The 23,413-nt window shown below is 39.8% G+C and overlaps 7 protein-coding genes, 1 long non-coding RNA gene and 1 other non-coding gene across 16 annotated transcripts in view; 3 read left to right on the top strand and 6 right to left on the bottom strand.

The window, feature by feature from the left end:
* Positions 1-80: 80 nt before the first annotated feature.
* Burs (Cuticle-tanning hormone bursicon) lies at positions 81-2,457 on the bottom strand. The gene is made up of 4 exons (XM_070659266.1): positions 2,453-2,457; positions 1,617-1,983; positions 846-971; positions 81-429 (listed from the first exon to the last, which is right to left on the bottom strand). The coding sequence occupies exons 1-4, from the start codon at positions 2,455-2,457 to the stop codon at positions 280-282; spliced, it is 648 nt and encodes a 215-aa protein (XP_070515367.1). The 3' UTR covers positions 81-279.
* On the top strand, positions 1,655-12,671 carry LOC139103727 (zinc finger CCCH domain-containing protein 10). Of its 2 annotated transcripts, none has more exons than XM_070658696.1 (4): positions 1,655-1,790; positions 10,662-11,340; positions 11,479-11,770; positions 11,869-12,671. In XM_070658696.1, exons 2-4 carry the CDS (start codon positions 10,760-10,762, stop codon positions 12,340-12,342), a joined length of 1,347 nt encoding a protein of 448 aa, XP_070514797.1. In that variant the 5' UTR covers positions 1,655-1,790; positions 10,662-10,759; the 3' UTR covers positions 12,343-12,671. The 2 variants fall into 2 exon arrangements, with proteins under 2 accessions (XP_070514797.1, XP_070514806.1); XM_070658705.1 differs by lacking the exon at positions 1,655-1,790 and adding an exon at positions 10,442-10,556.
* Pburs (Partner of Bursicon) lies at positions 2,971-3,795 on the bottom strand. Its single transcript, XM_070658885.1, has 2 exons — positions 3,343-3,795; positions 2,971-3,275 (listed from the first exon to the last, which is right to left on the bottom strand). Exons 1-2 carry the CDS (start codon positions 3,625-3,627, stop codon positions 3,108-3,110), a joined length of 453 nt encoding a protein of 150 aa, XP_070514986.1. The 5' UTR covers positions 3,628-3,795; the 3' UTR covers positions 2,971-3,107.
* LOC139103791 (G patch domain-containing protein 11) lies at positions 3,912-5,346 on the bottom strand. 2 transcript variants are annotated; one of them, XM_070658798.1, is made up of 3 exons: positions 5,112-5,346; positions 4,774-5,048; positions 3,912-4,628 (listed from the first exon to the last, which is right to left on the bottom strand). In XM_070658798.1, the coding sequence occupies exons 2-3, from the start codon at positions 4,997-4,999 to the stop codon at positions 4,093-4,095; spliced, it is 762 nt and encodes a 253-aa protein (XP_070514899.1). In that variant the 5' UTR covers positions 5,000-5,048; positions 5,112-5,346; the 3' UTR covers positions 3,912-4,092. The 2 variants fall into 2 exon arrangements, with proteins under 2 accessions (XP_070514899.1, XP_070514888.1); XM_070658787.1 differs by having other exon boundaries at positions 5,137-5,346.
* On the top strand, positions 5,448-10,441 carry Slmap (Sarcolemma associated protein). Its single transcript, XM_070658509.1, has one exon. The coding sequence runs from the start codon at positions 6,204-6,206 to the stop codon at positions 8,628-8,630; it is 2,427 nt and encodes an 808-aa protein (XP_070514610.1). The 5' UTR covers positions 5,448-6,203; the 3' UTR covers positions 8,631-10,441.
* Positions 12,672-13,724: 1,053 nt separating the features above from the next.
* On the bottom strand, positions 13,725-14,991 carry Dpck (Dephospho-CoA kinase). 2 transcript variants are annotated; one of them, XM_070658858.1, is made up of 4 exons: positions 14,882-14,991; positions 14,641-14,801; positions 14,215-14,506; positions 13,725-14,080 (listed from the first exon to the last, which is right to left on the bottom strand). In XM_070658858.1, exons 2-4 carry the CDS (start codon positions 14,750-14,752, stop codon positions 13,777-13,779), a joined length of 708 nt encoding a protein of 235 aa, XP_070514959.1. In that variant the 5' UTR covers positions 14,753-14,801; positions 14,882-14,991; the 3' UTR covers positions 13,725-13,776. The 2 variants fall into 2 exon arrangements, with proteins under 2 accessions (XP_070514959.1, XP_070514950.1); XM_070658849.1 differs by lacking the exon at positions 14,882-14,991 and having other exon boundaries at positions 14,641-14,865.
* A 159-nt stretch (positions 14,992-15,150) lies between these two features.
* Positions 15,151-18,813, top strand: LOC139103760 (thiamine pyrophosphokinase 1). 5 transcript variants are annotated; one of them, XR_011545946.1, is made up of 7 exons: positions 15,172-15,411; positions 15,816-15,992; positions 16,109-16,371; positions 16,445-16,549; positions 16,617-16,783; positions 16,872-17,107; positions 18,057-18,813. XR_011545946.1 is itself a non-coding variant. In XM_070658773.1 (6 exons), the coding sequence occupies exons 2-6, from the start codon at positions 15,818-15,820 to the stop codon at positions 17,008-17,010; spliced, it is 849 nt and encodes a 282-aa protein (XP_070514874.1). In that variant the 5' UTR covers positions 15,151-15,273; positions 15,816-15,817; the 3' UTR covers positions 17,011-18,813. The 5 variants fall into 5 exon arrangements, 4 of the variants coding, with proteins under 4 accessions (XP_070514874.1, XP_070514869.1, XP_070514858.1 ...); XM_070658773.1 differs by having other exon boundaries at positions 15,151-15,273; positions 16,872-18,813; XM_070658768.1 differs by having other exon boundaries at positions 15,169-15,411; positions 16,617-16,779; positions 16,868-18,813.
* LOC139103836 (uncharacterized) overlaps positions 18,352-23,413 on the bottom strand; it is a 43,473-nt gene continuing 38,411 nt past the window's right edge. Inside the window, exon 3 of the long non-coding RNA XR_011545953.1 lies at positions 18,352-18,476. This is a non-coding gene — a long non-coding RNA (uncharacterized lncRNA). The remainder of the gene's footprint in view (positions 18,477-23,413) is intronic.
* LOC139108659 (U4atac minor spliceosomal RNA) lies at positions 22,183-22,308 on the bottom strand. Its single transcript, XR_011546698.1, has one exon. It is a non-coding gene; the product is annotated as a U4atac minor spliceosomal RNA (small nuclear RNA).

Below are 23,413 nucleotides of genomic sequence, written 5' to 3'. Positions count from 1 at the left end.
GCATCCAATTCATTTAATAATACACTTTATAAATGATTAAATTATTTTTTTAAGGCAATAATTTTAATAATTGTAACATGAAATTTTTTTTTTAGTATCTAAAAAGAATATTTACAGCTTTGAGTGAGAAAGAGGATATTTAATTAAGAACAATTTTGTTAGATCCCTTTTATTATTTTTGATGTAATATATGCCTAGATACATCTATATATAATACGGAATAAAATCAATCTATATCCTCTGCGTGGTAAGGGAAACTCGAGATCGCATCCTGGCGATCTATTGCAGTCCGGAGGATCTTCGGAAGTGCGCGGTTGTTGCAAAAGGACCCTCGTCAGCGAATCCCGCAATCTCTTGAGGTATTATCGCGTACTCCTCGACGCTGGTGCACGGTCTGCACATGCATTCTAGCGGCGCCTTAGTGATTACCTAAACGTTAAAATAAGATTGTTTTATTAAATTTTCTTTCGAGCGTCGAGAAACTGTTCAAACCGATTGACCGAACATTAATAAAGCCCCCTGAATTCGTGTCACGCGTTACGGGATCAAAGTAAGCCCTAAAATAATTCTTTTTTCGGCGTGTATGACTGGGATATTTTTTGAGTCTCTTTTAAGTGTACGCGCCGCTGCCGGCCGCGCTTTGGCACGCCGCGCGCTGATTGGTCGCGGTGAGTCGCGTGTAAAAACAATATGGCCGCACGAGTGCGAAACTCGTGGTGTCGAACGGCTTTTCTGCGTTGATCTCATCGGCGTGCAATCGGTGAGAGAAAAGCGGCGACAAGCGCGCACGAGATCTACGTTCACGCTAACGATCAGCGCCTGGCGGTCCGGCGACGGTCCCTCACCTTCCGGAACTTCTTCTCTCCTGGCTTCGCCCGCGGACAGAACAAGGAGACACTGGCCTCTCTCTCACCGCTCTCCTGACAACACATGCAGCTTCTCTCCATCTGCCACATCTTAGATCCGGATACCTGTGCATGCGTTAACAAGCAGAACGTTTGTCGTACGTGTTTCTTAATTCTCTCGCGCTCTTTCTCTATTTCCCTCTTTCTTCCTCCCCCCCTTCTCTCTCTCTCTCTCTCTCTCTCTCCCCTTCTTCTTCTTCTTCTTCTTCTTCTTTTTCTTCTTCTTCTTCTCCTTCTCCCACTCGTTACATTACGATAGGCAGAATATGCGTGAGTGAGAGTGAGAGAGAGAGAGAGAAAAAGCGGGACAGAGAAAGAGAGAAAAGATAATGGATTCTATCAAACATCAGACGTAAGTCTCAATATTTTTCAGTATCAAATCGGTCGGGACTCATTTCTAAAAACGTTACGTGGGCACTTGGTACAAAAGATAGGAAAGGCATAAGAGGTACGAGACTTCCTTACATCGTGCTAAGGTTTGGAAAATGCGCTTTTATTGTTTTGAAATCACTTGCACAAGTATATATCTTAACGTCTCATTAGCGATAAGCAGTGCTTCGTTAATTATTTTTAGGACTGATCAAGTGTTCTGCTTTGCAACTCCCCCAAGCATATGCCTATTGCGTTATTACCTTTGCAATAAATACCAATTGAAGTAGATTATAAGCTTAACGTGTACTTGGAATAAAGCTAATGCATCCTGTTTCGTACCTGCAGGTAACTGCTGCATCGTCCTCTGCATGCGTAACTAGGAATCGGCTTCGGAACGCAACCTGGATATTGAAGGAAGTGTATCACACGCGTAGCCTGACACTCGTCGACCCCAACGATCGCTTCTGCGCCTCCATACAAGGACCATATCAGCCACCCGTTGATCACTGTATGGTTAGTACATAAGCACCTTGTTATTGCATCAATTTTACATATACTCGCAGAATAAAAATATTCTGCAACATATAACTCGTGAGAAAGACAATTGAGGAAACTACTTGGACTTTGCGAATGTACTTTGTTAGTTAGATTATTTACCGAAGTAACGAAAGAGTTTGCCTTTCGAGCAGTACATTGCCTTTCGTTCCTAATACTTTACTGGGCTTGTAAGTTCGAAGACGTAAGCTTTTATACACCATGGGTGGCAGTATTTTTCCCCTTTCTTTGGTTATATTTCAAGAGTCTTGCTATGTACTAGAAAATCAGTACATATACACACGTTTGAGGATATAGCACATACATAAGAAAATGCTTTCTGGCATGTTTGCTAAATTTATATATTGTGTTTGAACTAGATGTTCTCATTAATTAATATAGCAGTTTATTTTATATCTCTATTTTTTTAATATATATTATATTTTTTAATATTTGTATAAAATATCTTACATGTGTATACGTACTAAAGATAATGTTATCTGTTTATGAATTTATTAATTGAGATTGAGAATTGTTTAAGTTTTATTGCAACAGTATTTTTGTTTATGATGATTACGATAGATATTTAAAATAAGTCTTAACGTTTCAATGCGATCAGATTCGTCAAAAACGAATATTACCACATATTTTATGTTTTGCATGAAATAACGATTTTAAATAATTATGTAGGTGTTAAGATAAACTACAAATATATATTAAAAAAAATTTTGTCATGGAATATGACTTAGCATACATGTATGTATATGTGTTTCTTTTTTTATTATACATATATACTACGTATACTGAACGTAAGACGCTATCGCGTCTCTTAAAATTCTATAAAGCATCAAAAATCGAAACACTTTATCCTTCTTTTAATTTTTTATATTTATTTTTAAAGTAATTATTTGTTAATAATAGGAAGAGTTAATAAAAAAAATTTAAGGTATTTGTATAGCATATCAAGTTTTTATAAAATAATTTATTTGAAAATATAGAACTACGTATAAAAATAAATTATATATGTATATATTTACATATATGCACACATGTATGTTTTATATAAAGTGACTTTTAAAAAATGCATTTTTGGAACGGAGTAATTATATAATTAATATGAAGGGTTGTAAGTAAGCTTACATCGCAACTATATTATAAATACTTTATTTTAATCATTATTACAATATTTTCATGTCTTCTATTAATATAAATGCCATATATAATTGCTATAATTCCATTACGATGGAAAAAAAATATGTTGAAATGTTTAATTTATATTTCGAGTCGTTGGTCTTATCACGCAAAGTCGCCGCATTTTATACATTTGCATTCGGCTGGCTCTCGTATCTTGATCTCCATCGTTTCGTCCTCCGTGCCTATCAATTTAATCCCATCCACGTCGTAGCATTGATTTAAGATGACAAATCTTTCCTTCAGATAACTCTCACGGCAACAGTAGCATTCCTGTGGTAAAAAAAATAATAAAATGGTAAATTATAATTTGAAGATACTGTATATCACATCGACATACCTTTGAGAATCCCGTCGTGGTAACGACGCTTGGCTGTACTTGTGAATTACAGAATCCTTCGCATTTGGTGACTAATATATCACCGCTACATGTTCTTCGGAGACGTCCTATCTCGTCGTACTCGTCTTTAGTAATACGTATTTCTGACTGCAGTGTCTCGCAGCTCTCGTCATCTACCTCGGTAATTTCAGCTTTGCTAATTGTAATGTATATTGCGAGGACGAGCAGAGACTTCGTAGCTACTAACATAGTGTCGCTTTTATTAAAATATTTAACAGTCACCATAGAGGTTTTTGGAGGAAATGAAAGTAGAGAGAATCGAACGGATACTTTTATACGTCATTTCTCACTCCTTTTTCCATCGTATATAAAAGCCAAGGGTCGTAACGCTCCCCCGCTGTCTTAATAGCATAGTTCGATCGTGGGAACGAGGAACAACGACTCCCCTGCTTTTAGGATTGGTTAGCGCACGATTTCTTTTTGCCTGGAACATTACCCTTTCGATGTTTTTCATCATATTCGCTAATGGGCTTTTTATGTTTCGTGTACACAATGAAGTTGACCACATATTTAAGTGATACAATTTTATTTAGTATAAATAAAGATTCTTTCATACAGTATATCGTGTTCTAAAACATATAATTGACAAAAGATCGGAAAATGCTTTCAGACACGTTCAAAATTTATTGAAATTAGATTTTGAACACTATATAAAAAATAATAAAACTAATGTACATTTTTTTAAAACCATTAGTGATCTTCTCTTGTATTTCCCGGGCAATTATCTCTTAAATCTCTTAAATCGTCAAATTTTGTTGCGCACCAGATGCAATACAAGTATTTCGTTCTCAAATATGTAGTAAGAGAATGGAGTTTCTGTAAATCGCTAAGACTTTCATCGTCTTTGTCATTGTCAGATTCGTCGTCTTCTTCTTCTTCTTCTTCTTCCTCTTCTTTGGTCTCTGGCCAATACCATAACTCGTCCGGTTTCTCGATATTATCTTTAATATTTAATTCCTGGCATACCTTCTGACTTTTATATAGATCAGTTCTGTACATTTGTTCCATTTTTCCTTGTGCCATTCTGCTACGGAACTCATTAGTGTCTATATTATTCGTTTCTTTACTTGTTGTGTTATTATGTAATTTCTTTTTTTTATTTGGAACGTCACCCAGACCGTGCTTGTTTGTTTTTACATTTATAGTAATTGGTTCAGTTATTCCAGATTGATCCTTTCCTATTCCTTGACCAGGCGTATACCCCATTTTCAATAGTATTTCAAAACCTAGAGACAAAACAAATGTTTAATTTCTTGTAACCATATTAAAATTAATTTTTCAATTAAAAAAATTTTTTGCATTTATATGAGGACATCTATATACAGGATATTTACTATGACACACACTGTATAATATGAACAAAGTACAGACCTTTATTATCGCTTGCAATGGCATTTAACAAGCCTTCCTCTCTTTTCTGTGCCTCCATCGCTTTTAACAATTTGGTTTGTTTCTTCATCCTCGCCTCAATTTCAGCCTTCTTCTTCATTATCTTAAATTGCCTTCTGTCAGAATGTTTATGTAAAAGACTCGGCGACACCGTCTGCTGACACGTTTGTAGAAACTTATCCGACATATAATCCTCGTCGTCTGACATTGCGGGGAATAAAATTAAACCACAGGCGTGCGGGAAAATATACTCAGCGCTGTAAAATAGAATAAAGCCTCGTCACAAAATGCAGTAGTGACGACCGAATAGCAATTATTACTTTGACCGTTCTCCGGTTCTCCTACCAGCGACACTTTCGACGATTATGCAGCTCGTGTGTATAAATCCTTATCTCCGCTGGACGGTGATATTTGAGAAGATGATGTTCGGCGTAAACGTTTGACGAAGTCGCCTTTCGTGCGTTATTGCATCTTAAGGTTATATTCGTCGCGTTGGTAATGTCGGCCCCAGTGGGTAAGACGCGGCGACGTGGGGAACGGTGGAACGCGAAACTGGAGGACGGAACTGGAACACGGCTGGCTTCGGACGTGGGGAACGGCGAATCTATTGTATCTCCTTCGGTGAGTTCAGAGCCGTCCTCCCATACGCCGTGCCGTGTTGTACGTGCGCGATATCTTTCGTCCTGTACGCGAGAGTGGTGCCCGCCGCCGATACGCCGCGGAGGTCGAGCTCACGACCGACGGGGTCACGGCCTGGCCTGTCGCGCAAGCTACGTCGACCGCGAGTAGAGTAACCCACGTTCGGCCAAGCGTGTTCACGCCTGCGGGACGTGCCTCGGAAGAGTTCCGCGACTTTAATCTTGGGCGGTCGACCTCGATGGGTCGACGCCGCAGCGCCTGCCAGACCGCAGCCAAGTTCCTCGCGGCCGAGTCATCCGCGGACATTCGCTAATCGAACGCAGGAGAGGAAGCAGGAGAGAGAGAGAGAGAAAAAAAGAAAGAGAAGGAGCGAAGAAGGGAGCGAGAGCACGACGGTAAGAGAGAGGGGGCGAGAATTTCTCGACGAAAATAAGGGAGGTGACGGGCGGAGTAGTGATATTTCATTAAGGAGGAAACATGCTGAACGTAATGTCGTCACGTCTGGTCGTGTCGGCCGACGGGCTGCGAAAGGTCACGTCGGCAGCCTCGTGACCGAGCTGAAGCAGCGCGGTACACTCGTTCGACGCAACGTGAAGCGACGATCGCCGTAAAACGTTGAATCTACTCGCCCCGCTCGGTCACGGTGTCGCTACGCGGCGACGTTACATTTCACGAGGCCTCGGTGATCTCCTCTGAGCTTGGATTCACGTTTCAGTTCACGTTCGTGAAAGGACACGTCCTCGAACTCGCTCGGCACACTATCCATCTCGGCTATGGTTGTAGCTAGCAGCGGTGGCTGGGTACAAAATACCAGTTTGCCCGCTGGGCAGAACAACGCGAACCTGAGCCAAAGCAATACGCAGATTAACAACAGCGGCAGCAACAACAATAACAAGATGACCGCGAAAGCCGTCCTGATCTGCAGAGACAATTCCCATCCCTTCCTGGAGCGCACTTTGACGCTAGAGCAGCCGGTCAAGATAGGTCGTTCGGTGGCCAGGGCGAGAGCCTCTACGAACAACGCGATCTTCGATTGCAAGGTGCTGTCCAGGAACCATGCACTGCTCTGGTATGCCTCCGGTAAGTTTTACTTGCAAGACACGTGCAGCAGCAATGGTACATTTGTTAATAATCAGAGACTTAGCGCTTCCGGGTTGGAGTCGACTCCCAAGGAGGTGTGTTCCGGGGACATAGTGCAATTCGGCGTGGACGTTGTGGAAAACACGAAGAAAGTCACCCACGGGTGCATAGTGGCGACGTTAAAGTTGTATCTGCCGGACGGTAAAGAGGCTAAAGCAAGTCTCAGCACCTCTGTTAGCTCGCCCGCCGGGAACGTCTCCCTGGAAGATCTCTACAAACTCAATCAGATAATGCAGGAGGCGTCGAGGCGAGAGAAAGCATTGTACTCTAAGCTGGGCTACCTGCAGCAGCTGGTGGAAAACACTCGGAAGGCCGCCAATCAATCGTGGAAGGCACTCATCACGGAAGATCGTCTGTTGTCCTGGGTAATGACCGTCGAGAGTCAATTGACGGTATATTCGAAGAACTATACCGAGGATAAAATCAGGAACGAGCTTGCGAAACTTCAGGATGAGAAGGCGCAGTATCAGAACGCCGCCAAAGAGGCGTTGCAGAAGGTCTTGCAAGAAAAATTGGAGGTCACTCAGAGGCTAGTGCAGCTGGAGGGACGTTTGAACGAAACGGAGGAGGAGTGTCAAAGCTTGCACAACGTCGCCAAATACACTCAAACGGAGCTGCAGGAACTCAGCGCTAAATATGCAGAGGCGCAGAAGAAACTCCAGGAGACCACCAACAAGCTTCTAGAGAGCGAAGAGAAGGTGAAGGACGTGCTGCTCAGCGCGGAGCAAGAGAAACACGACTTCGCGAAACGGCTCGAGGATCAGTCGAAAGTTGAGAAGAATCTACGGGCGAGGTTGCACGATTCTCGATTGGACTCCGTGAATATTTACAAGCAAATCACCGCCTTGAGGAATTACGCACAAACGTTGCAAGATATGAATCTGAAGCTCGAAATTAGTGAGAATGTTGACTCCAAGGGCGAAGAGAATCCCATAGAGGCTATAAATGCGATCCTTAACAAATTGAACTCTATTCATATCGATAACATGGAAGTGGACAGCGATATTAATTATTACAACAAGAGCGAGCAAGATAATCAGTTTAATTCGTCGGACGTTGATGAGAAAGAGCTCAAGTCCGACTTGTCGTTTACCAAAGACCAGATGGCCGACTTGCAGACGGCAGCCGACGATAGTCTCACGGAATACATTCTGCCACCGCCGTTGTCGTCTAGGCGTACTTTAGTCAACGGAAACTTGACCAATTTAGACAACGGCGATACCAATGGAGACTCTGACACGAATTCGGAGGCGACCGACGATACGTGCATCACGAATAACGATGCGAGCGAGAAGAACGTTATGGAGCACAAAAAGGAGGAGTCGGACACGGAGGAACAGCCGTCCAAGACGTTCGTACCCTGCAAGGTGGAGGTGCGATTCGCAAATGTCGAGAGCGAACAACAATCGGAATTACATCACGAGTTAATAACGCAAATTGAAAAAGATGACAAAGTCGCGGAGATCTCTAATTTCGTTGCTGACGTTGGAAATACGTTAGACAATTCCGTCGCCGATTCTACGACGGACAAGTTCAACGAAAAAGACGAGAGGCAGTATCACGATAACGATGCTGCGCCGGAATGCGAGGAGCGCTTGGAAGGTGATTACGTTAAAACTTTGAAACCTGTTACGAAGAACGATACGATGCAACAAGTTCTCCACTCTAGAGACTACATACTACAGACGTTGGTTAATTCACTCGATTCGTTGAGAGGCGAGGATAGCTTGGAGGCACGGCAGATAGTGCAAAGAGAGCTGGAGGAGCTGAAGGATTGGCTGGTACGCGAGTCGAACGAGTTTGTCATCGACAGGCTGAAGGAGCTGTATTACCGCACGAAGAACGAGGCACAACGGATGCAGGAGGTCAACGAAGAGCTGGTTATAATGAAAGAGAAGTACAACGCGTTCGTCGAGGAGAAAGCGGAGCTGTCGAAGAAGTACATGTCCCTGAAATCGCAGTGCGGTGATCTGCTGAGTGCGAGTTACGCCGTGCCGATTCATTACGTAGCACCTATCGCGATTATGTTGGTGTGGATGCTACTGGAGAAGATATTATAATCGCATCTCTCTTCCCCCTCCTGCCATTTAATATTTCCTTTCTGTACATACGACACGCGCGTGGCGCGTTTTGCCTTTTCCATTTAATTTCCTTCTTTTTATAATATCGACTGTAATAAATTGTAAATTTTGTTAAAATAATCTGTTTCGTCGTTGCCAACGGCGACAACTTCGAGCACAATTTAATGTTTTTTATACAAACAGTTATTAAGAAATGTACATATACATACACATTTGTTTAAATAATCTGAATCGAGTCTTCTCGGGTCTAAGGATAAGGAGTACCTCGTTATAAAATGCGATAATAATAATTGAGCAGAAAACATGTCGCGTTAGTATGCCTTACACGGTAAAGAATAAGATCAAAGAGGGGACAAAAATCGTTTATGGAATATATATGTATATCACAACACGGAAGCTCGACTTACGCTCTCTGAGCAATAAAAATAGCCGGGGAAAATGTTAAGCACGATACCACGTAAAATGTTCAACATGCTGCCAAGCTGCTAAGTATCATATCTTCTAATACGGCTCAATTTTAATAACGCGTTATATATTTTATTGCACGTTTGTTTGTTTCAGCGATACGTTTTTCCTTCTACGACATACTCTAAGAATTAAAACCTCGTATTCTGTGCTTGGAAGTAGAATTTATGAGAATAAACTTTCCGATTGCTCCTCCAAACGAGGAAGAAGGAAAAAGGAAAACAAACAAACACGCACACATTAATTAATCTTATTTACGATCGTTCGAAATCTTCGCGAATTTGTATATAGACAATTATAGAAAGAACAAATTAATTACCTCGAAAATTAATTCGAGTTGATAGGCTTTTTTTTTCGAGCTCTTTCGTCGAGGGCGACTTAAGAAAATTGGGAACGATCCTCGCGAATAAATGCAAGAGGGTGTCAGAGAGAGAGAGAGAGAGAGAGAAAAAGAGACAATCAGTCGCTCGTGTATGCATCAGCACGCCGTACATTGTTCCAACGTTATTGGCATTTTCTGCTGATTGTAAGTGCGTTACTCCCGAGTGAAAATTCGATTGCGAAACCCACTGAAGTCTTGCAACGAGCTGCGGGTTCCTCGACTTATTCTCTTTTGCACAGCGATAGCTTGATTTTCTTTTTTCCTTCGTACATCTGTATAGACATTCGGTAGCGTGACAATATACAAGGCATATCCGTTCGAACGACCTAAAGAAAAAAAAAAAAAAAAAAGAAAAAAAAGTAGCGATATGTATTTATTTCTTGAAGGCATATTTCTCTCAACACTCAGCACCATTCTGTCGATCTTACCTTGGAATGGCCTTGATATCGTGTAATAACGTCTTAAAGCGAGAAGATCCAATATAACTGTAGTTTTCTATATTAATTCTTTTGATACCAAAACATAAGGGGATAAACGAGGAAATTGACAGTATTTTCTTAATTCGTTAGTTTAGTTTAGAGAGTGCCATGTCTACTTCTACCGCAGATAGATTGCGCGAAGATCATTATATGCTGCGGCAAAAAGAAAGATGTACGTGACATTTTCGAAAAAAAAAAAAAAAGGAAAATTATATATATATATATAATAAAATAAAAATAAAGGAAGTATGCCATAAGTCAGTCGGTCGCTCGCTTGCTCGTTCAGCCGTTCGTTTAGGCGAGCTCACTCTCTTGGCAGATCAAGCATATATCAAATTATTGAAGTATATATAGTAAATAAAAATGCTGTACATAGTAATGTTGATATAATCTTACTACCGATGTAATAGTCATTATACGAAAAGGGAAAATAAAGATAAGAACTAACTTAATTGATTACAAAACGGGTCGGAGGGTGTTAATTATTTTTAGCTTTATACTCCATGTCTGAATTTAATTTCGTAACGATCGAGTAAGGTACACGAGTTCTGAATATAAGTCAATGGATTTTGTACGTAAGTAAGTTTTATTTAGTAACGCAAGCGGTAGTTTCCTCAAAGCATTATAATAATGTCACTGTACGTCGCTTATTAATCCATCCTTTGTCTCTTTTTATTTATGCAGGAGCAGACGTATTAGCTGCGCTTAGCTGGTTCGTCGATCGATCGTCGACGAGAGGGTGAATAACGACGCCGACGTGCGAATCGCATTATGTGCCGCCGATGAAAAAACTGAAGGTAAAGTTGGAAAGCAGTGGAACGCCAGGAACAACGACGGGGCAGCATCAGCAGGCGGTCGGGATGGCAGGCGGGTTGAACGTGAATACGACCGACACCACCGATCCCGCGAGCCGGATCTGTCGTGATTTTCTGAGAAATGTTTGCCACCGGGGAAAACGCTGCAAGTACCTTCACGAGCGCTCGGAAGACGATCCCGTGGAAGAGTACACCTTCTGCCACGATTTCCAGAACGGCAAATGTAATTGGCCGGGCTGTAAATTTCTCCACTGCACGGAGAGCGAAGAAAAGCGGTTCAGAGCGACCGGCGAGCTGCCGTCTCACGTTCTCAACCGATCCAAGGTATGCAACAACGACAAGTCGGATCATCCGTTGTGCAAGGACTTCATGAAAGGCAGCTGCCAAAGGGTCAATTGCAAGTTCAGGCATTTAAAGAAAGAGGAGCCGCAGCATAATTTAATGTCACCGTCTCATCTCAACGCATCCAGACCTCAACATAATTTTAACGGTACTAGCAACGGCAGCAGTGTCGGCAGTGACGGACGCAGATACGAAGAGGATAGAAAGTAAGTAATCGAACTCGCGAATATTTTTCTTTTTTACTGTATAACCTTTATTATATATTTATTATATATTTATATATTATATATTTATTATATATTACCTTTATACAAATTTTAACATAATTTAATTAATTTTTTTAGCTTTCACTGGCAAATGCAGGATCATAATAATTTGGTTGCTAATAACGGCGGCTATAACACGTCGCATCCAGCCGATTACATCGGACCGCCAGAACCGAAGAGGCGATTAGTATCGGGTGAAACAGTCGTACATTTCGAAGCCTCTCCAATCGTAGGTCAACAGCATACGACTCAGCCGACAGTCACACCAAGTTATTATTATCCCGTGATACCACGCAACGAAGCACGAGCTATTGTCTTGGAAGATGAAAACGTATTGTTAAGAAAAAAGATAGAAGAGTTAAAGAAGCAGGTAGAACATTGAAGAAACCGAAGAGATATAAATTTTATCAAAAATATTAATTTTGCTTTAATTTCTTACTCTAATGTATTTTATTTTTTTTTTTTTAGGTAAGTGACTTGACAGCAACGAACGAGTTTCTGTTGGATCAAAATGCTCAATTGAGAATGTCAGGTAAACGAACTGCAAACGTGACCGCCGTAACAGTTCCAGCAGTTACGATTACAAATACGGTTCCGCCGTCACAAGCTCCGACGCCCCAGCAAATGGTTAACGCGGCCGTGGCAGCAGGTACCCTTCGAACGGTCACTGCGAGCGTAGCCACCGTTCCCGTAAGTATCGCAACTGTAGCTCCTGTTTCCATCGCTGCAGTATCTATGGCGCCGGTCTCAATTCCGCCTCCAATTGTCACCATGGCTCAGCAAACTATTACAATGAGCGGCTCTGGACCTCCCCAGGCAACTAATCAGCAGCCACCAAACTCGCAGCAGCCTGCTAGCTTACCTTTGTCAATATCAGGCGCAACCGCGCCTCTCGTTTCTTATCCTATCATGACGCAGGAACTCAGACCCGTCCTGCAATAAGTTGTGTCGCGAAAATACGAGGAACACGTCGTGTCTGACGTTAGAATATTTATGTACACATGTATAATGCACCACCTACTCGGCTATGTAGGCGAATTTAAGAATTATAATGCGTATTCATCTTCCTTTACCAAATCGTACTTTTATTACGCAAGTACGTTCGAAAGTACACACGGAAGATAGAAACAAGCGGCTGTGGGATGATGCAGTGTATTACTGTAAATATGGACATGTTTATATAAGGTAATAATTATTCGTTCTTTTTTATTTTATGTCTTTCTAGATCTTCAGATTTTGTGCAAAATAAAAAAAAAAAAAAAAAAAAAAAACCATTAAGATTAAAATCAATATTTGATTAAAATATTTTTATTTTATTTTATTTTATCGTCATTATATTTTAAGTACATAAAATCTTATTTCTGTGAATAGTTTTAATCGTGTATACAACTATGCAATAATTAATGTCTATAACGTCGACAATTATATATGTTCAAAGAGTGTATAATTGTAGAATAACGGGAATGACAATCTATAATTATGAGACATGATTACGTTGTGATTGCTTTCCTCTATCATTTTTTTTTTTTTTTTTATTGTGTTATAATGTCGTTGCACAGGTTAATATTAATCTCATCTTTGTGTAAAACTACATTATAGAATAGTAATAGATCAGGATATCGCGTGTTTATTAAGAAAATTAAAAAATAAGAGACGTAAGGTAAGGGATCTCTTAGGTAATGTTAACGTAAGTACAAAAAAAAAAGTTTGAAAAGATATATAAATGTAGTACATTAAGAAAGATATATGAGGTTCACACCGTGCTTTACAAGCCCGGATTTATGGAACCTTAACATGCTATTCCATGCGGAATGATGTACACTGAGAAGCAAATATGGCAAATGCCATATCTGCATCTTGGTGTACATATTTTATTCCATTTCTTTATTTATCGAAGATAAATTTTGCATTTTTAATAAACAAATGTTTAATTGTGCTTTCAACTCGCATTAAATAATATTAAGTACTTACAGTTCTTTATAGACTTTTATAATTTACTTAAACGGCTTTTTGTTAAAGTAACTATAATTTAAACATATACACGATACAGTGTAAAGAAATGCGCTGTACACCAAATATGGATACACATTAAGTTTTGACTTATGATAATCTCAACTCGAAACTTGTATATATATTTTGCGAAAATTAGCATAAGAAATGAGCACTATGTACTCGTATTTTATATATACAAATGTATAATCTTTTACGTATAAATTTATGTTAAAAAGTACTTTATTAAAAAAAAATTAAACGACGAATGTAGGTTCTCCCCTAAATATTTGCGAGTGCAATACTTCTGTGCGAACAATAATTATGCAACTATGATTCACAGAGAACGTTTATTTGTTTCTAAATAATTTTAGTAGAAAAAACATTTTATGTCGCGCTAGATAATGATCGAGAACTTCTATTTCTTAACCAATAAGCGCCAGCTAATAGTAGAGTGCAGCAAAATCCAACTATGAAACGCAGTTTCCAGTGGTGCTTGGAAGATCGTAATACGTTGATCACTTTTATGGTTTGTTCCCTGGTATCTCTGGCATTGCCGGAATTCTCAATCACAAAATTTGACATCTCTGCCTTTTTTTCTAAAGACATTTGTGCAGCTATTCTTAACTTTGCTTTAGCCTCCGTAAATCCAGTGCGTTCCATCAACCGTTGGAGCTGAAGGTCTTCTTCGCTGAAAATTATAAAATTAAAGGACCATTTATACCACTCGAAGGAGCGAAATTCTTTTTATAAATTTATATACGGAATCGCAAGTAAGTAATTAAATAATTTTATTGCTAAGCATACCAAATAAAATATACATACCATGTCACTACTATAATTTTATGCAAGTAATTCAGCATGTGCCCCGTTTCGAAAAGCAACGGCAAGTCCATGATAACGAATGGATATCCTTGTAACAAATATTTAATAGCCTGCCAGTATATCTCTTTATATATATCCGGGTGCGTGATAGCATTGAGCTTCTTTCTCTTTTCGATATCATTGAATATTAAATCACCAAGCTTTCCTCTATCTAACTGCTTAGTGTCGAGGAACACGTCCGGGCCAAATTCCTTCTTTATTTTATACCATGCCGGTTTTCCTGGCTCGACAACTAAAAGCAAACGCATATTAACATAATAAATTGATAACATAAGAAACGTCATTAAAACTGAAAGACAATAAAATATAATTAAATGCTTGAGGATACGTCTGTTGTTAGTGGAAAGTTGCTGTGACTTAGCTAACCTTTTCGGGCAATTACGTCGGCGTCAATCACCGGGATACCGTGCTCCCGAAAGACAGCAGCGACTGTACTCTTACCGGTGGCGATGCCACCTGTCAATCCGACCAAATACATTTCTAGCCTTTGATTTCTGCACGAAATAAAACACAGACCGATCGATCACCTGGACATAATCGCCTTCACGTTATAAATGACATAACCATATACGGACTGATGTCAGCATAAAATCGAGAGATGACGAACCTAACCAAACTATATCTTGATCCAGAGAGCCTAACTCGGAATCGCGGCTTCTACGCGTACAGATACAGAGGCTCGTCCGTGTGAAGCCAGCGCTTCGGCTGCCGTCAAATAGAAGAAAAGGCCAGAGCTATACACCGTCTGTCCTACTCTTTCGCGGCGTCGCCGGTATAACTCAGCGATGTTACCGAGAAGTGGATCTGCGATAACTGCCGGCGACGCCGCGAAAGAGTAGGACAGACGGTGTATAGCTCTGCCCTTTTCTTCTATTTGACGACAGCCGAAGCGCTGGTTTCACACGGACGAGCCTTTGTATCTGTACACGTGGAAGCCGCGATTCCGAGTTGGGCTCTCTAGTTTGAGCTGATTTCGATTCAACGATCATTCCCGATAAGGTTAGAACAATGCCAGGAAAAATATTTCGCGCGATTTTAACGAGGCGCGATCGAGTTACGCGATGTATAAGCTGAAATCGAGAGCGGCCGGATTCTATGAGGCTCTGCGAGCTGCGTCATTGCGTAAGATTGCCCTCGGTAAGTGACCACCACCAAGAGATAAGCAGATGAGGGTTTAGTTATCACCGTACCACGATAACATAACATCGTGACGTAAGCTTAATTGCTACGCACACAAAAAAAGGCATGCTGACACGAGTACTGCGCGTCGCTCCACGCCGGCAACATTTCTCACGATGCAGGCGAGCTTGAGCAACGATGATCTGAAGATCCGCGAGGATAAAACTATCCGAAGTAAACTAACTAATATTTCCCTCTTTCCGTTGTTTCTCTCATTTCCTTTGTCGAAGCGTAAAAAAATTTCACGCAAAAAAAAAAAAAGAAACAAGTCGCGTTATGTAAAGGTATCGGTGATACCGGACTTCCCGTGCCTTGATTTTAGTTTTAAATCTCGGTTTTTCTTGACGTTTCCTTTTTTTCAGTGATGAAACATGCTGCCGTGGATCGCACGACGCAGCAGCAACTCGCCTCCAGTCGCAGAGAATCGTGGAGTCCTCTCGACGTGTTTCATGGCAACGCACGTTGCGAGTACGCGGTGATTGTGCTGAATCGTCCCATATGCTGCAAGCTCAATGTGCTGCTTCAATTCTGGCAAAATGGTATATTAAAAGATATTTTACTACTTCGTCGCTATCTCTCGTAATTACTGTAGCGAATTAATTTGTCCGAGTAGTCGGTTTACATCGTTAATTTATATATTTTTCTGTATGAACAGCTCGAATCACCATCACTGTAGATGGTGGAACAGAAAGGTGGCTAAAATACTTGGAGAAGCAGGGAATTGATCCATTGAATGGCAAGCATAAACAGTATATACCGAACCTCATTACCGGGGACATGGATAGCTGTTCATTGCCTTTAATAGAGAAATTAAAAAGTCTGGGTTCCACAGTTGTAAAAACACCTGACCAAAATTACACAGATTATACTAAAGCGTTGCTAGAAACCGTGCGCTGGGCTAAAGCACGCAACATAAACGTAAATCCACAATTTTTTTTTTGTTTTCTGGAATTTTTGTCGATGTAATTAAATGAAATAATCTTCTTGTTAGTTAGGCGAAATATACGTACTTACCGAGACATCTGGCAGGTTTGACCATATCATTGGCAATGTTAATACTTTGTACATAGGTAACAAACTTGTGGGAGATATACGGGTAGGGTTTTTATTTAAATAAACCTGCAATTATATTCTATTGTATTCTAATTGAAATAATTTTGCAGGTGATACAAGTTGCAAGTAACTCTTTGACATGGATATTGAAGCCTGGTACACACCGTTTACATATACCTGACGTTTTGGTGGAACACAAATCTTGGTGCGGCTTGCTACCGTTCGGTTGTTCTGTCAACTGCATATCAACGACTGGTTTAAAATGGAATTTAAGTAAGTTATCTATCGTTTATTTTATTCCGAAAGAAATTAATTGCATCAATATATTAGATGATTTTTTAATTAATTTTTTTACACTCAGATAGTTCGACTATGCAGTTTGGAGGTTTAATAAGTACTTCGAACACATACGAAAGTTCCGAAGTAACTGTAGATACAGATACGCCGATAATTTGGACAATGGGTATAGAGTCTCTTCAAGATAATATAAATGACGAAATGTAGCGGTAATCTTACACGAGATAAAAATTCAGCTAAATGATGCGAATCCATGTCAGGCATGGTTTTAAATCAGATATGTTAAAGATTAGCTCTGTCCAAGGTATTCAAGATATTATATTATGTTTAAAATAGCAAACTAAATCTGCATGAAATTAAAAACAATTGTAAGTACGGTTAAAACATTTGTTTAAGTATTGACATGACTATTTTCACGAGGTTTTTATTAAAATTTACGGGATAATGTTTTAATATAAAAAAAATAATTTTTTCTTATTGATTAATCGAGCATGATTTATGTGTAAATTAGTCATGTTATCAGGTTGTGTATTAATTTTTAAATAGAAAACATGTAATTGTGTTAATTACAATGTTACTGTAAGACAAAATGATCTTTGTGATAGCTAAATGTACTAACGTACATTCCAGTAGATGATATTAATTGAAAAAGGCATAAAATGTAGTTTACAACATTGAGTCTTTATCTCGTTCATGTACATGAAACCAAAGCCATGATAGTCGCATGACATTTTAATAATTACACATAAACTTAAAAATAAATTAAGTTATAATTTTATACACTGTTTTAATCTTTTCTTCAAAATAAAAAAAAAAAAGAATTACAGATTAAAAGATACTGAAAGAATAAGATTTCGAATCAAACTTAAAATTTATCGATTGTAAAAAAGGTTTTACGTGAAATTACATGATGTCTTATCAATTATTTTAAATATAAATGTGCAAACGTGTGCAAATGTGCAAAAGATATATTAAAAATGTTGTATTTATTCATACGTTTGTTTTAAATAATTAACACGTTGGCATTTAATTTTGTAATAAAATATCTTTACAGGCGATATCAAAATCTAAGAAATATTGTGAATACGCAAAGAGAAATACATATATTTTTAGACATTTTAGATTTGCATGTTTGAATGACGACGAAATATCATCCGCAATTCGCATAACTTTAATGGAATTATATAATTAGCATATGATGTAAGGAGCGTGAAAGCTCGAGACATATCTCGTTAAATCTCGAATGTTTCTAGGTAATGCAATGAAACGTGCTCGAAAATAATCGGCGTGGCAGGGCCATTGAGCCGAAGTAACATCTTGTGGATAGTACCTGTCGCAATATAGCCACCTCGTTCACACTCGTGAGTTTTAATACTTGGCGTGTGTTTGTATAACCGCGGGTGGTTACCGCCACTACAGGGTCTAGAACCAGAGCGTGGATATGTATATACGTTGGCGATCAGCTGTCTCGAATGTTTACATTCGTCGGCTGAGTGCCGGCTCATGGTGGGGTCGCGGCCACCGTCCAGTTTCTTTCGACCCGTCGCGTCGCGCGGTTCACGTAATCCACGAGTGCTTATCGTGCCTTATCATTGCACTGTCGCGCGTTAGAGAACAAATGCTAAAGCGCACCTTTCTGTACTTCTCGAAATCGGGTAAGCTTGCGATGGGAGCTGAAACATAAGATAAAAGAATTTGTTAAGATTTATCGTTTTACGACTACGATACAGTGAGTAAAATTATTGTTAATTTAGTATCCCAGTTAATACGCCGATTAAAACGAGTAGGTTGACAGTACTATTTAATATCTATTATATTGCGATGGTAATATACATTATGAAGTTTATAATATTAAGTTGATGTTTTTGTTATATTTTTTTTTTTACAATCTTGCCGTATTTTTTTTTATTAATCGTAAACTTTTTATGTGTTTGTTAAATTAACTTGGAGGTTTATACACGGTTAAAATTGTAACGCTCAGTGTTTGAATAAAGAAATTATCGTAGGAAATTATTTAGGCAGTTTATATCGTTAAGTTATAATAGTTATCGTGTTTACAAATACAAGACGAAACTTTGGAGCGATTCGAGTCTATTTTTATTGTTCTTTTAATATTGACAGTTTTGACACATCACTAAACATTCTTGCATCTACGATTAAAATACGTTGCTTCTTCTTCTTTTTCTTTTTTTATACAATTACGTTATAAAAGATATTTTAAGCTAGAAATAATAACACTTGAGCGTTTCTGCAAATTTAAATATGCACTTTCATGAATTGTATGAAATCTACTCGATCAACGATCCGACACTAATTTGATAGACGCTTAAGTGATGGACATTTGAGATGACGATTCTGCGAAATAAACGCGAAAAAAAATTCAATTTTGTACAAGCATACACCTTAAATATTCGACTTGTTCTTTCTATTAATTATTCAGATGTCCACTACTCGCGAGAGACGGCAAACTCGAGAACCGCTAGACGCACTTCGGGATGCGAACAAATAGTTACGGCTTGGCTCCGAGTTGACCGCAGGCTCGAGCCACCGAATTGGTGTCAGACACCGTGTGTAAATAACCTTATGAATGTAAGAATAGACGTACGAGACGAAATAGGATTTATGTATTTCGTGCCCCGCGCGGGGGAGGGACCACAAGCGAGACCGGTTCCGGTTTCAAACTGTCGTCACGTTGCGGCGCGCCTTCGTTCCTACTTCGGTTGCTGTAAGTTCTTTTTTTTTTTTTAATCGCGACATTTCGTTGCTGCCCTTTCTCGTAGATGAACCAACAGGCCCCTGGGCACCCGAACGAAAATTTCCAATTGTAATCGCGACAAGTTACGAGCTCGTAAACCTCATCTAGTTGTAAACTCGGGCGTGTTGCACGTGCCTCGTTGAATCCCGCGCAAACACAACGCGGGTCTTAACTCTGCAGCGATATACGCCGGCACCGATCTTATTTTCGCATTCAGCTGCGGTGGCGTTAATCTTTAACGCTTGTCTACGGGCCACGTCTCGCGTGAGCCAAGTTAAATAATTGGCGAGACGCCTTTGATTACTCACAGGCTCGTTTAATCAGGCCTCGCGGTGGAATTCGGAGCTCCGGGGCGTCGGTGCGCGAAAAACTCGGGACTTGGGCAGCTCTCCAGCAGTCAATATCAGATTTTCATTAGGTCGTAAATGACGTTGTAATACGCGCGCGTTTCCGCGGCCTACGTGAAATTCGGCGTGCCGAATTTTGCAGTACTATTTAAAGAGGCGAACAAAGTGAAGGGACAACGAGGTCGCTTTTGACGCGAAAGCCGCGCTTTTGGCGGCGACATTATTAATACTTCTAAATACCCAAAGTGCTCACGAGACGCGACGAGGCGGAACGTATTTTATCAGTAAAATAAACAGAATGTCTAGAGGGCGAAGTAGTACAACGAGCCCGTTCTCCCTCGGCAAAATATCGCGTACAGTGCAAATATACGAAGCCTGGTAGTATACCTGCGTGGAATGCGTATCTGCGTTAAGTCTGCCCGCGAAATTGCGCTCCCGTGACGGCGGTGGAAAAAGCTCTCTTTCATTTTCGCTCGTGCACCCCCGAGCCGGTCGCTTTATGCACGAGTCGGATATAAATAAAGCACGCGGTATCGATTTTCCACGTGTGTCGAAGGGTGACAGAAGGGTCGCAGAAATTGTAATCAATACTGATTACACAGTCAATCACCTTGGCACACGCGCCGCACTTATCAACCGGCCTGCGTTGATTATAATTATTACAATAATCGAAATTCGAAATCGATCCGCGTCCGAAAACAGCGAAACATTTCGAGAACACCGGTATATTTAATTTAATTTAATTTGAGATCGACCTTTTCTCTGGGAAAAATATCGAGCGAGACGTCGCTCGATATTACTCTACAACGTCAATAATTTCTGCAATCATCTTGCAAATTAATTAATAAATTCCGCTGAAATCTACAGGAAATTAATTAACGGAGGATCTGACTCTGTTAATTCGAATAAAAATCTGGCGCCGGATAAGTTCGCGGTTTCCAATTGTTTCACGGGCGAGAAAGCCGTGCTGATATTTTTGTCGCGGTAAGGCTGCAAATTGATCAAAGAATCCGCAGATTAAAGCTGTCTCTCCCTCCGGCGGGTCTGGAACACCATTACGCGGTTTTTCTCCGCGGCTAGTGACGTCAGGTAATCGGTCTCTCTATAGACTTCGTCCCGCATATACACAGCCACGCATAATCCCGTCGAGAGTAAAAGTTCGATGCCCCTATCGGCGGTTTCTACTCGACTTTGTTAGTTCAGCTTCAGCCCCGTTTCTCTTCTTTTCCCAGTGCGGCTCGCTCGCCTTCTCCCCCTCGTAACGTAGAGAAGAAAATACCAAACTCGCGTCGGTTTCATTCCATGTTCTAGCTTTTATTATTATCGGTTGTTAGGATTTTTTTCTTTTTTTTTTTAAATATATTTTGTACGCGAGTTGAATACCCGGCGACGAGGAGAAATCTTCCAGGGTCCTTTGTCGCGGTTTCGTCAGGCAGATGGTCCGCGGTGCTTATTAGGGTCATTCAGTCACTGATTGGTGTCCAAGGTTTCCTACTGGCTACTTAGGCATTTTAACCGTGCACTCGGTCTTTCGCCAATCGCTTACTCGGTTGCTTAATTTGGTACGCGGTTGATATGCCACGAGCGACGCGGCCACGAGCCGAGAGGCCACGGTTATCCAGCGGATAACTGAGAAGTCTTACCGAAGAAAGGTCTGGTGACTGATGATAAGCAGTCGTCATGCAGCCAGACTAAAGACGCGAGGAGAAAGAAAAAAAAAAAAAATTTAAAGCCTTCTATACTATCGCAGTCGATGAATTTTATTTCAAGATTGCTGAATCGCTTCCTTTTTTCCTTTTTTTTTACTTTTTATTTATTTATCTTTATCTCTTTTTTTTTTCTTTTTCTTTTTAGAAATCTTTTGGATCTGCGTCTTAACTGTAGACTCGACTAAGTGGAAAATGAAGTAAGCGGTTAGTTTATAGTGGCTCACATTCAAGTACTATTCATAACAGTTATAGTAATGTTGCTCAAGCGGTTATGCAATGTATATAGAATACTATTGCGTAGCGCCAATACCAATTCGTTGAAACCGTTTGTCAAACGTTTGACCTTTCGTTGCCGTTAACTGGGCATTTTTATGGATTTCAATACAGACGTGTCAATTGATTTAATTACGGTGCGATTGCGTGAAATTTCTCAGCTTCTTGCTACTTAAAAATTCAGCCCGTCGTAATTCGCGGTGCTCGCTTTTTTTTTTCACAAAGTAAAAGGCGTGAAACATTTTCTTTTTTAATATCTTACAATGGAAAAATAGCCCCTTATTAAGTAAAGAGGCTTTTCAAAAATTGCATCTCGTAGATATTTTTACGGATGCGGGTAAAAAATCTTTATAAGGGTTTCAGCAACAGAGCTCTCACTAAACGATCACTGAGCACTTTGCTCCCCAAAGACAAGGATGGACCTTCACACGTCGTCCAATTTTATATACTCCGACTGTGATATTTTACTAACGAGAAAGTATTGCCATCTTTTGGTAGCCGTAACAAGTAGGAAATTGCAGGCATATAGGGTGGACTTGAAATCCTAATCACCGCCGTTCGTTATCTTTATCTGTTCAGTATATCAAGAGCAAAGCATAATGGAACGGAAAACATTCTTATCATTTTTGTTTCTAAAGCGATACAGTAAAATAAATAAAAAAAAAAAAAAGAGAGAGAAAAAAAAACGATTTAACTGCAAAAGGATTATCCAATTATTGTTTATACAAATGTAAATGAGCAGACGCCGTCAAGTTTAGCATTATCGAGTCGTTATTGAAAAGATCATGAATAGCCGAAGTGTACAAGACTATTGTTCAAGCTTCATACTCGTCTAAAATAATGACGAACGGCCGAGCCTCGGTCGTAGGCGGTAATTTAGGCTTTAGAATTTAATATGGCTGTTCTGATTAAAGATCTGCCTGCGGAACGTCACGTAATTACAATGAGATCTGATATTACTGATATGCTTTTAATTTGCTATTATTACTGATAGACGCGAACATGAGAGAGGCACGAAAGCGGCTTCTGGTTTTACGTCGGAAATATTATTTTAGTTTGATACAACTACTTTGGAAATTTTTCCTTAATAATATTATTTCTATTTACGTGGATATTATTAATTTATATGTTTAATAAATTTTAACGTTTGACGTTAACGTTTGAGGTAATTAAAAATGTGAAAAATAAAGGGATTATAATATTTTTTTTATTTTTTTTTTATAGCTTTGTAAACCACAATCGTGGGATTATATTGAATTATTCCCACGTTATTGTTAAATTATTCATTTCTGACATTGAGCAGAATGACTTCATTTTGCGTATCAGCATATCTTTCATATTCATAGTTATAAACTTGGCATTTCATGGATTACCACTGCATCGAGTAAACCATTATGCCGAGATAAGATTATCTCGTAGTTTTTACAATGTCGTTAAATATTTCGTGTTACGTACGATTCATTCCTGCAATGAGCGATCATTTCCGTCGGATTATCAGAGATAACGAGCGGTCACGAGCAGTTGTA

This window comes from Cardiocondyla obscurior, linkage group LG01 (genome assembly GCF_019399895.1).
Source record: "Cardiocondyla obscurior isolate alpha-2009 linkage group LG01, Cobs3.1, whole genome shotgun sequence".
NCBI classification, from domain to species: Eukaryota; Metazoa; Arthropoda; class Insecta; order Hymenoptera; family Formicidae; genus Cardiocondyla; species Cardiocondyla obscurior.
Note: the sequence above shows the minus strand (reverse complement) of the source record. Positions and strands in the feature narration are given on the sequence as shown.

What these genes read in the sequence shown, in the direction of transcription:
- Burs (XM_070659266.1), bottom strand. An exon ending in GATGCAGCAGTTACCTGCAG is followed by an intron (nt 972 to 1,616) that starts GTACGAAACAGG and finishes ACGCATGCACAG; the next exon opens with GTATCCGGATCTAAGATGTG. An exon ending in GAGAGAAGAAGTTCCGGAAG is followed by an intron (nt 430 to 845) that starts GTGAGGGACCGT and finishes TTTAACGTTTAG; the next exon opens with GTAATCACTAAGGCGCCGCT.
- Pburs (XM_070658885.1), bottom strand. Translation starts at nt 3,627, where the DNA reads ATGGTGACTGTTAAATATTTTAATAAAAGCGACACTATGTTAGTAGCT. An exon ending in CCACGACGGGATTCTCAAAG is followed by an intron (nt 3,276 to 3,342) that starts GTATGTCGATGT and finishes TTTTTACCACAG; the next exon opens with GAATGCTACTGTTGCCGTGA.
- LOC139103791 (XM_070658798.1), bottom strand. Translation starts at nt 4,999, where the DNA reads ATGTCAGACGACGAGGATTATATGTCGGATAAGTTTCTACAAACGTGT. An exon ending in CATTGCAAGCGATAATAAAG is followed by an intron (nt 4,629 to 4,773) that starts GTCTGTACTTTG and finishes TTTTGTCTCTAG; the next exon opens with GTTTTGAAATACTATTGAAA.
- Slmap (XM_070658509.1), top strand. Translation starts at nt 6,204, where the DNA reads ATGGTTGTAGCTAGCAGCGGTGGCTGGGTACAAAATACCAGTTTGCCC.
- LOC139103727 (XM_070658696.1), top strand. Translation starts at nt 10,760, where the DNA reads ATGAAAAAACTGAAGGTAAAGTTGGAAAGCAGTGGAACGCCAGGAACA. An exon ending in AGATACGAAGAGGATAGAAA is followed by an intron (nt 11,341 to 11,478) that starts GTAAGTAATCGA and finishes TAATTTTTTTAG; the next exon opens with CTTTCACTGGCAAATGCAGG. An exon ending in TAGAAGAGTTAAAGAAGCAG is followed by an intron (nt 11,771 to 11,868) that starts GTAGAACATTGA and finishes TTTTTTTTTTAG; the next exon opens with GTAAGTGACTTGACAGCAAC.
- Dpck (XM_070658858.1), bottom strand. Translation starts at nt 14,752, where the DNA reads ATGTATTTGGTCGGATTGACAGGTGGCATCGCCACCGGTAAGAGTACA. An exon ending in CGACGTAATTGCCCGAAAAG is followed by an intron (nt 14,507 to 14,640) that starts GTTAGCTAAGTC and finishes GTTTGCTTTTAG; the next exon opens with TTGTCGAGCCAGGAAAACCG. An exon ending in AAAATTATAGTAGTGACATG is followed by an intron (nt 14,081 to 14,214) that starts GTATGTATATTT and finishes TATAATTTTCAG; the next exon opens with CGAAGAAGACCTTCAGCTCC.
- LOC139103760 (XM_070658768.1), top strand. Translation starts at nt 15,336, where the DNA reads ATGTATAAGCTGAAATCGAGAGCGGCCGGATTCTATGAGGCTCTGCGA. An exon ending in ATTGCGTAAGATTGCCCTCG is followed by an intron (nt 15,412 to 15,815) that starts GTAAGTGACCAC and finishes CCTTTTTTTCAG; the next exon opens with TGATGAAACATGCTGCCGTG. An exon ending in AACTTGTGGGAGATATACGG is followed by an intron (nt 16,550 to 16,616) that starts GTAGGGTTTTTA and finishes ATAATTTTGCAG; the next exon opens with GTGATACAAGTTGCAAGTAA.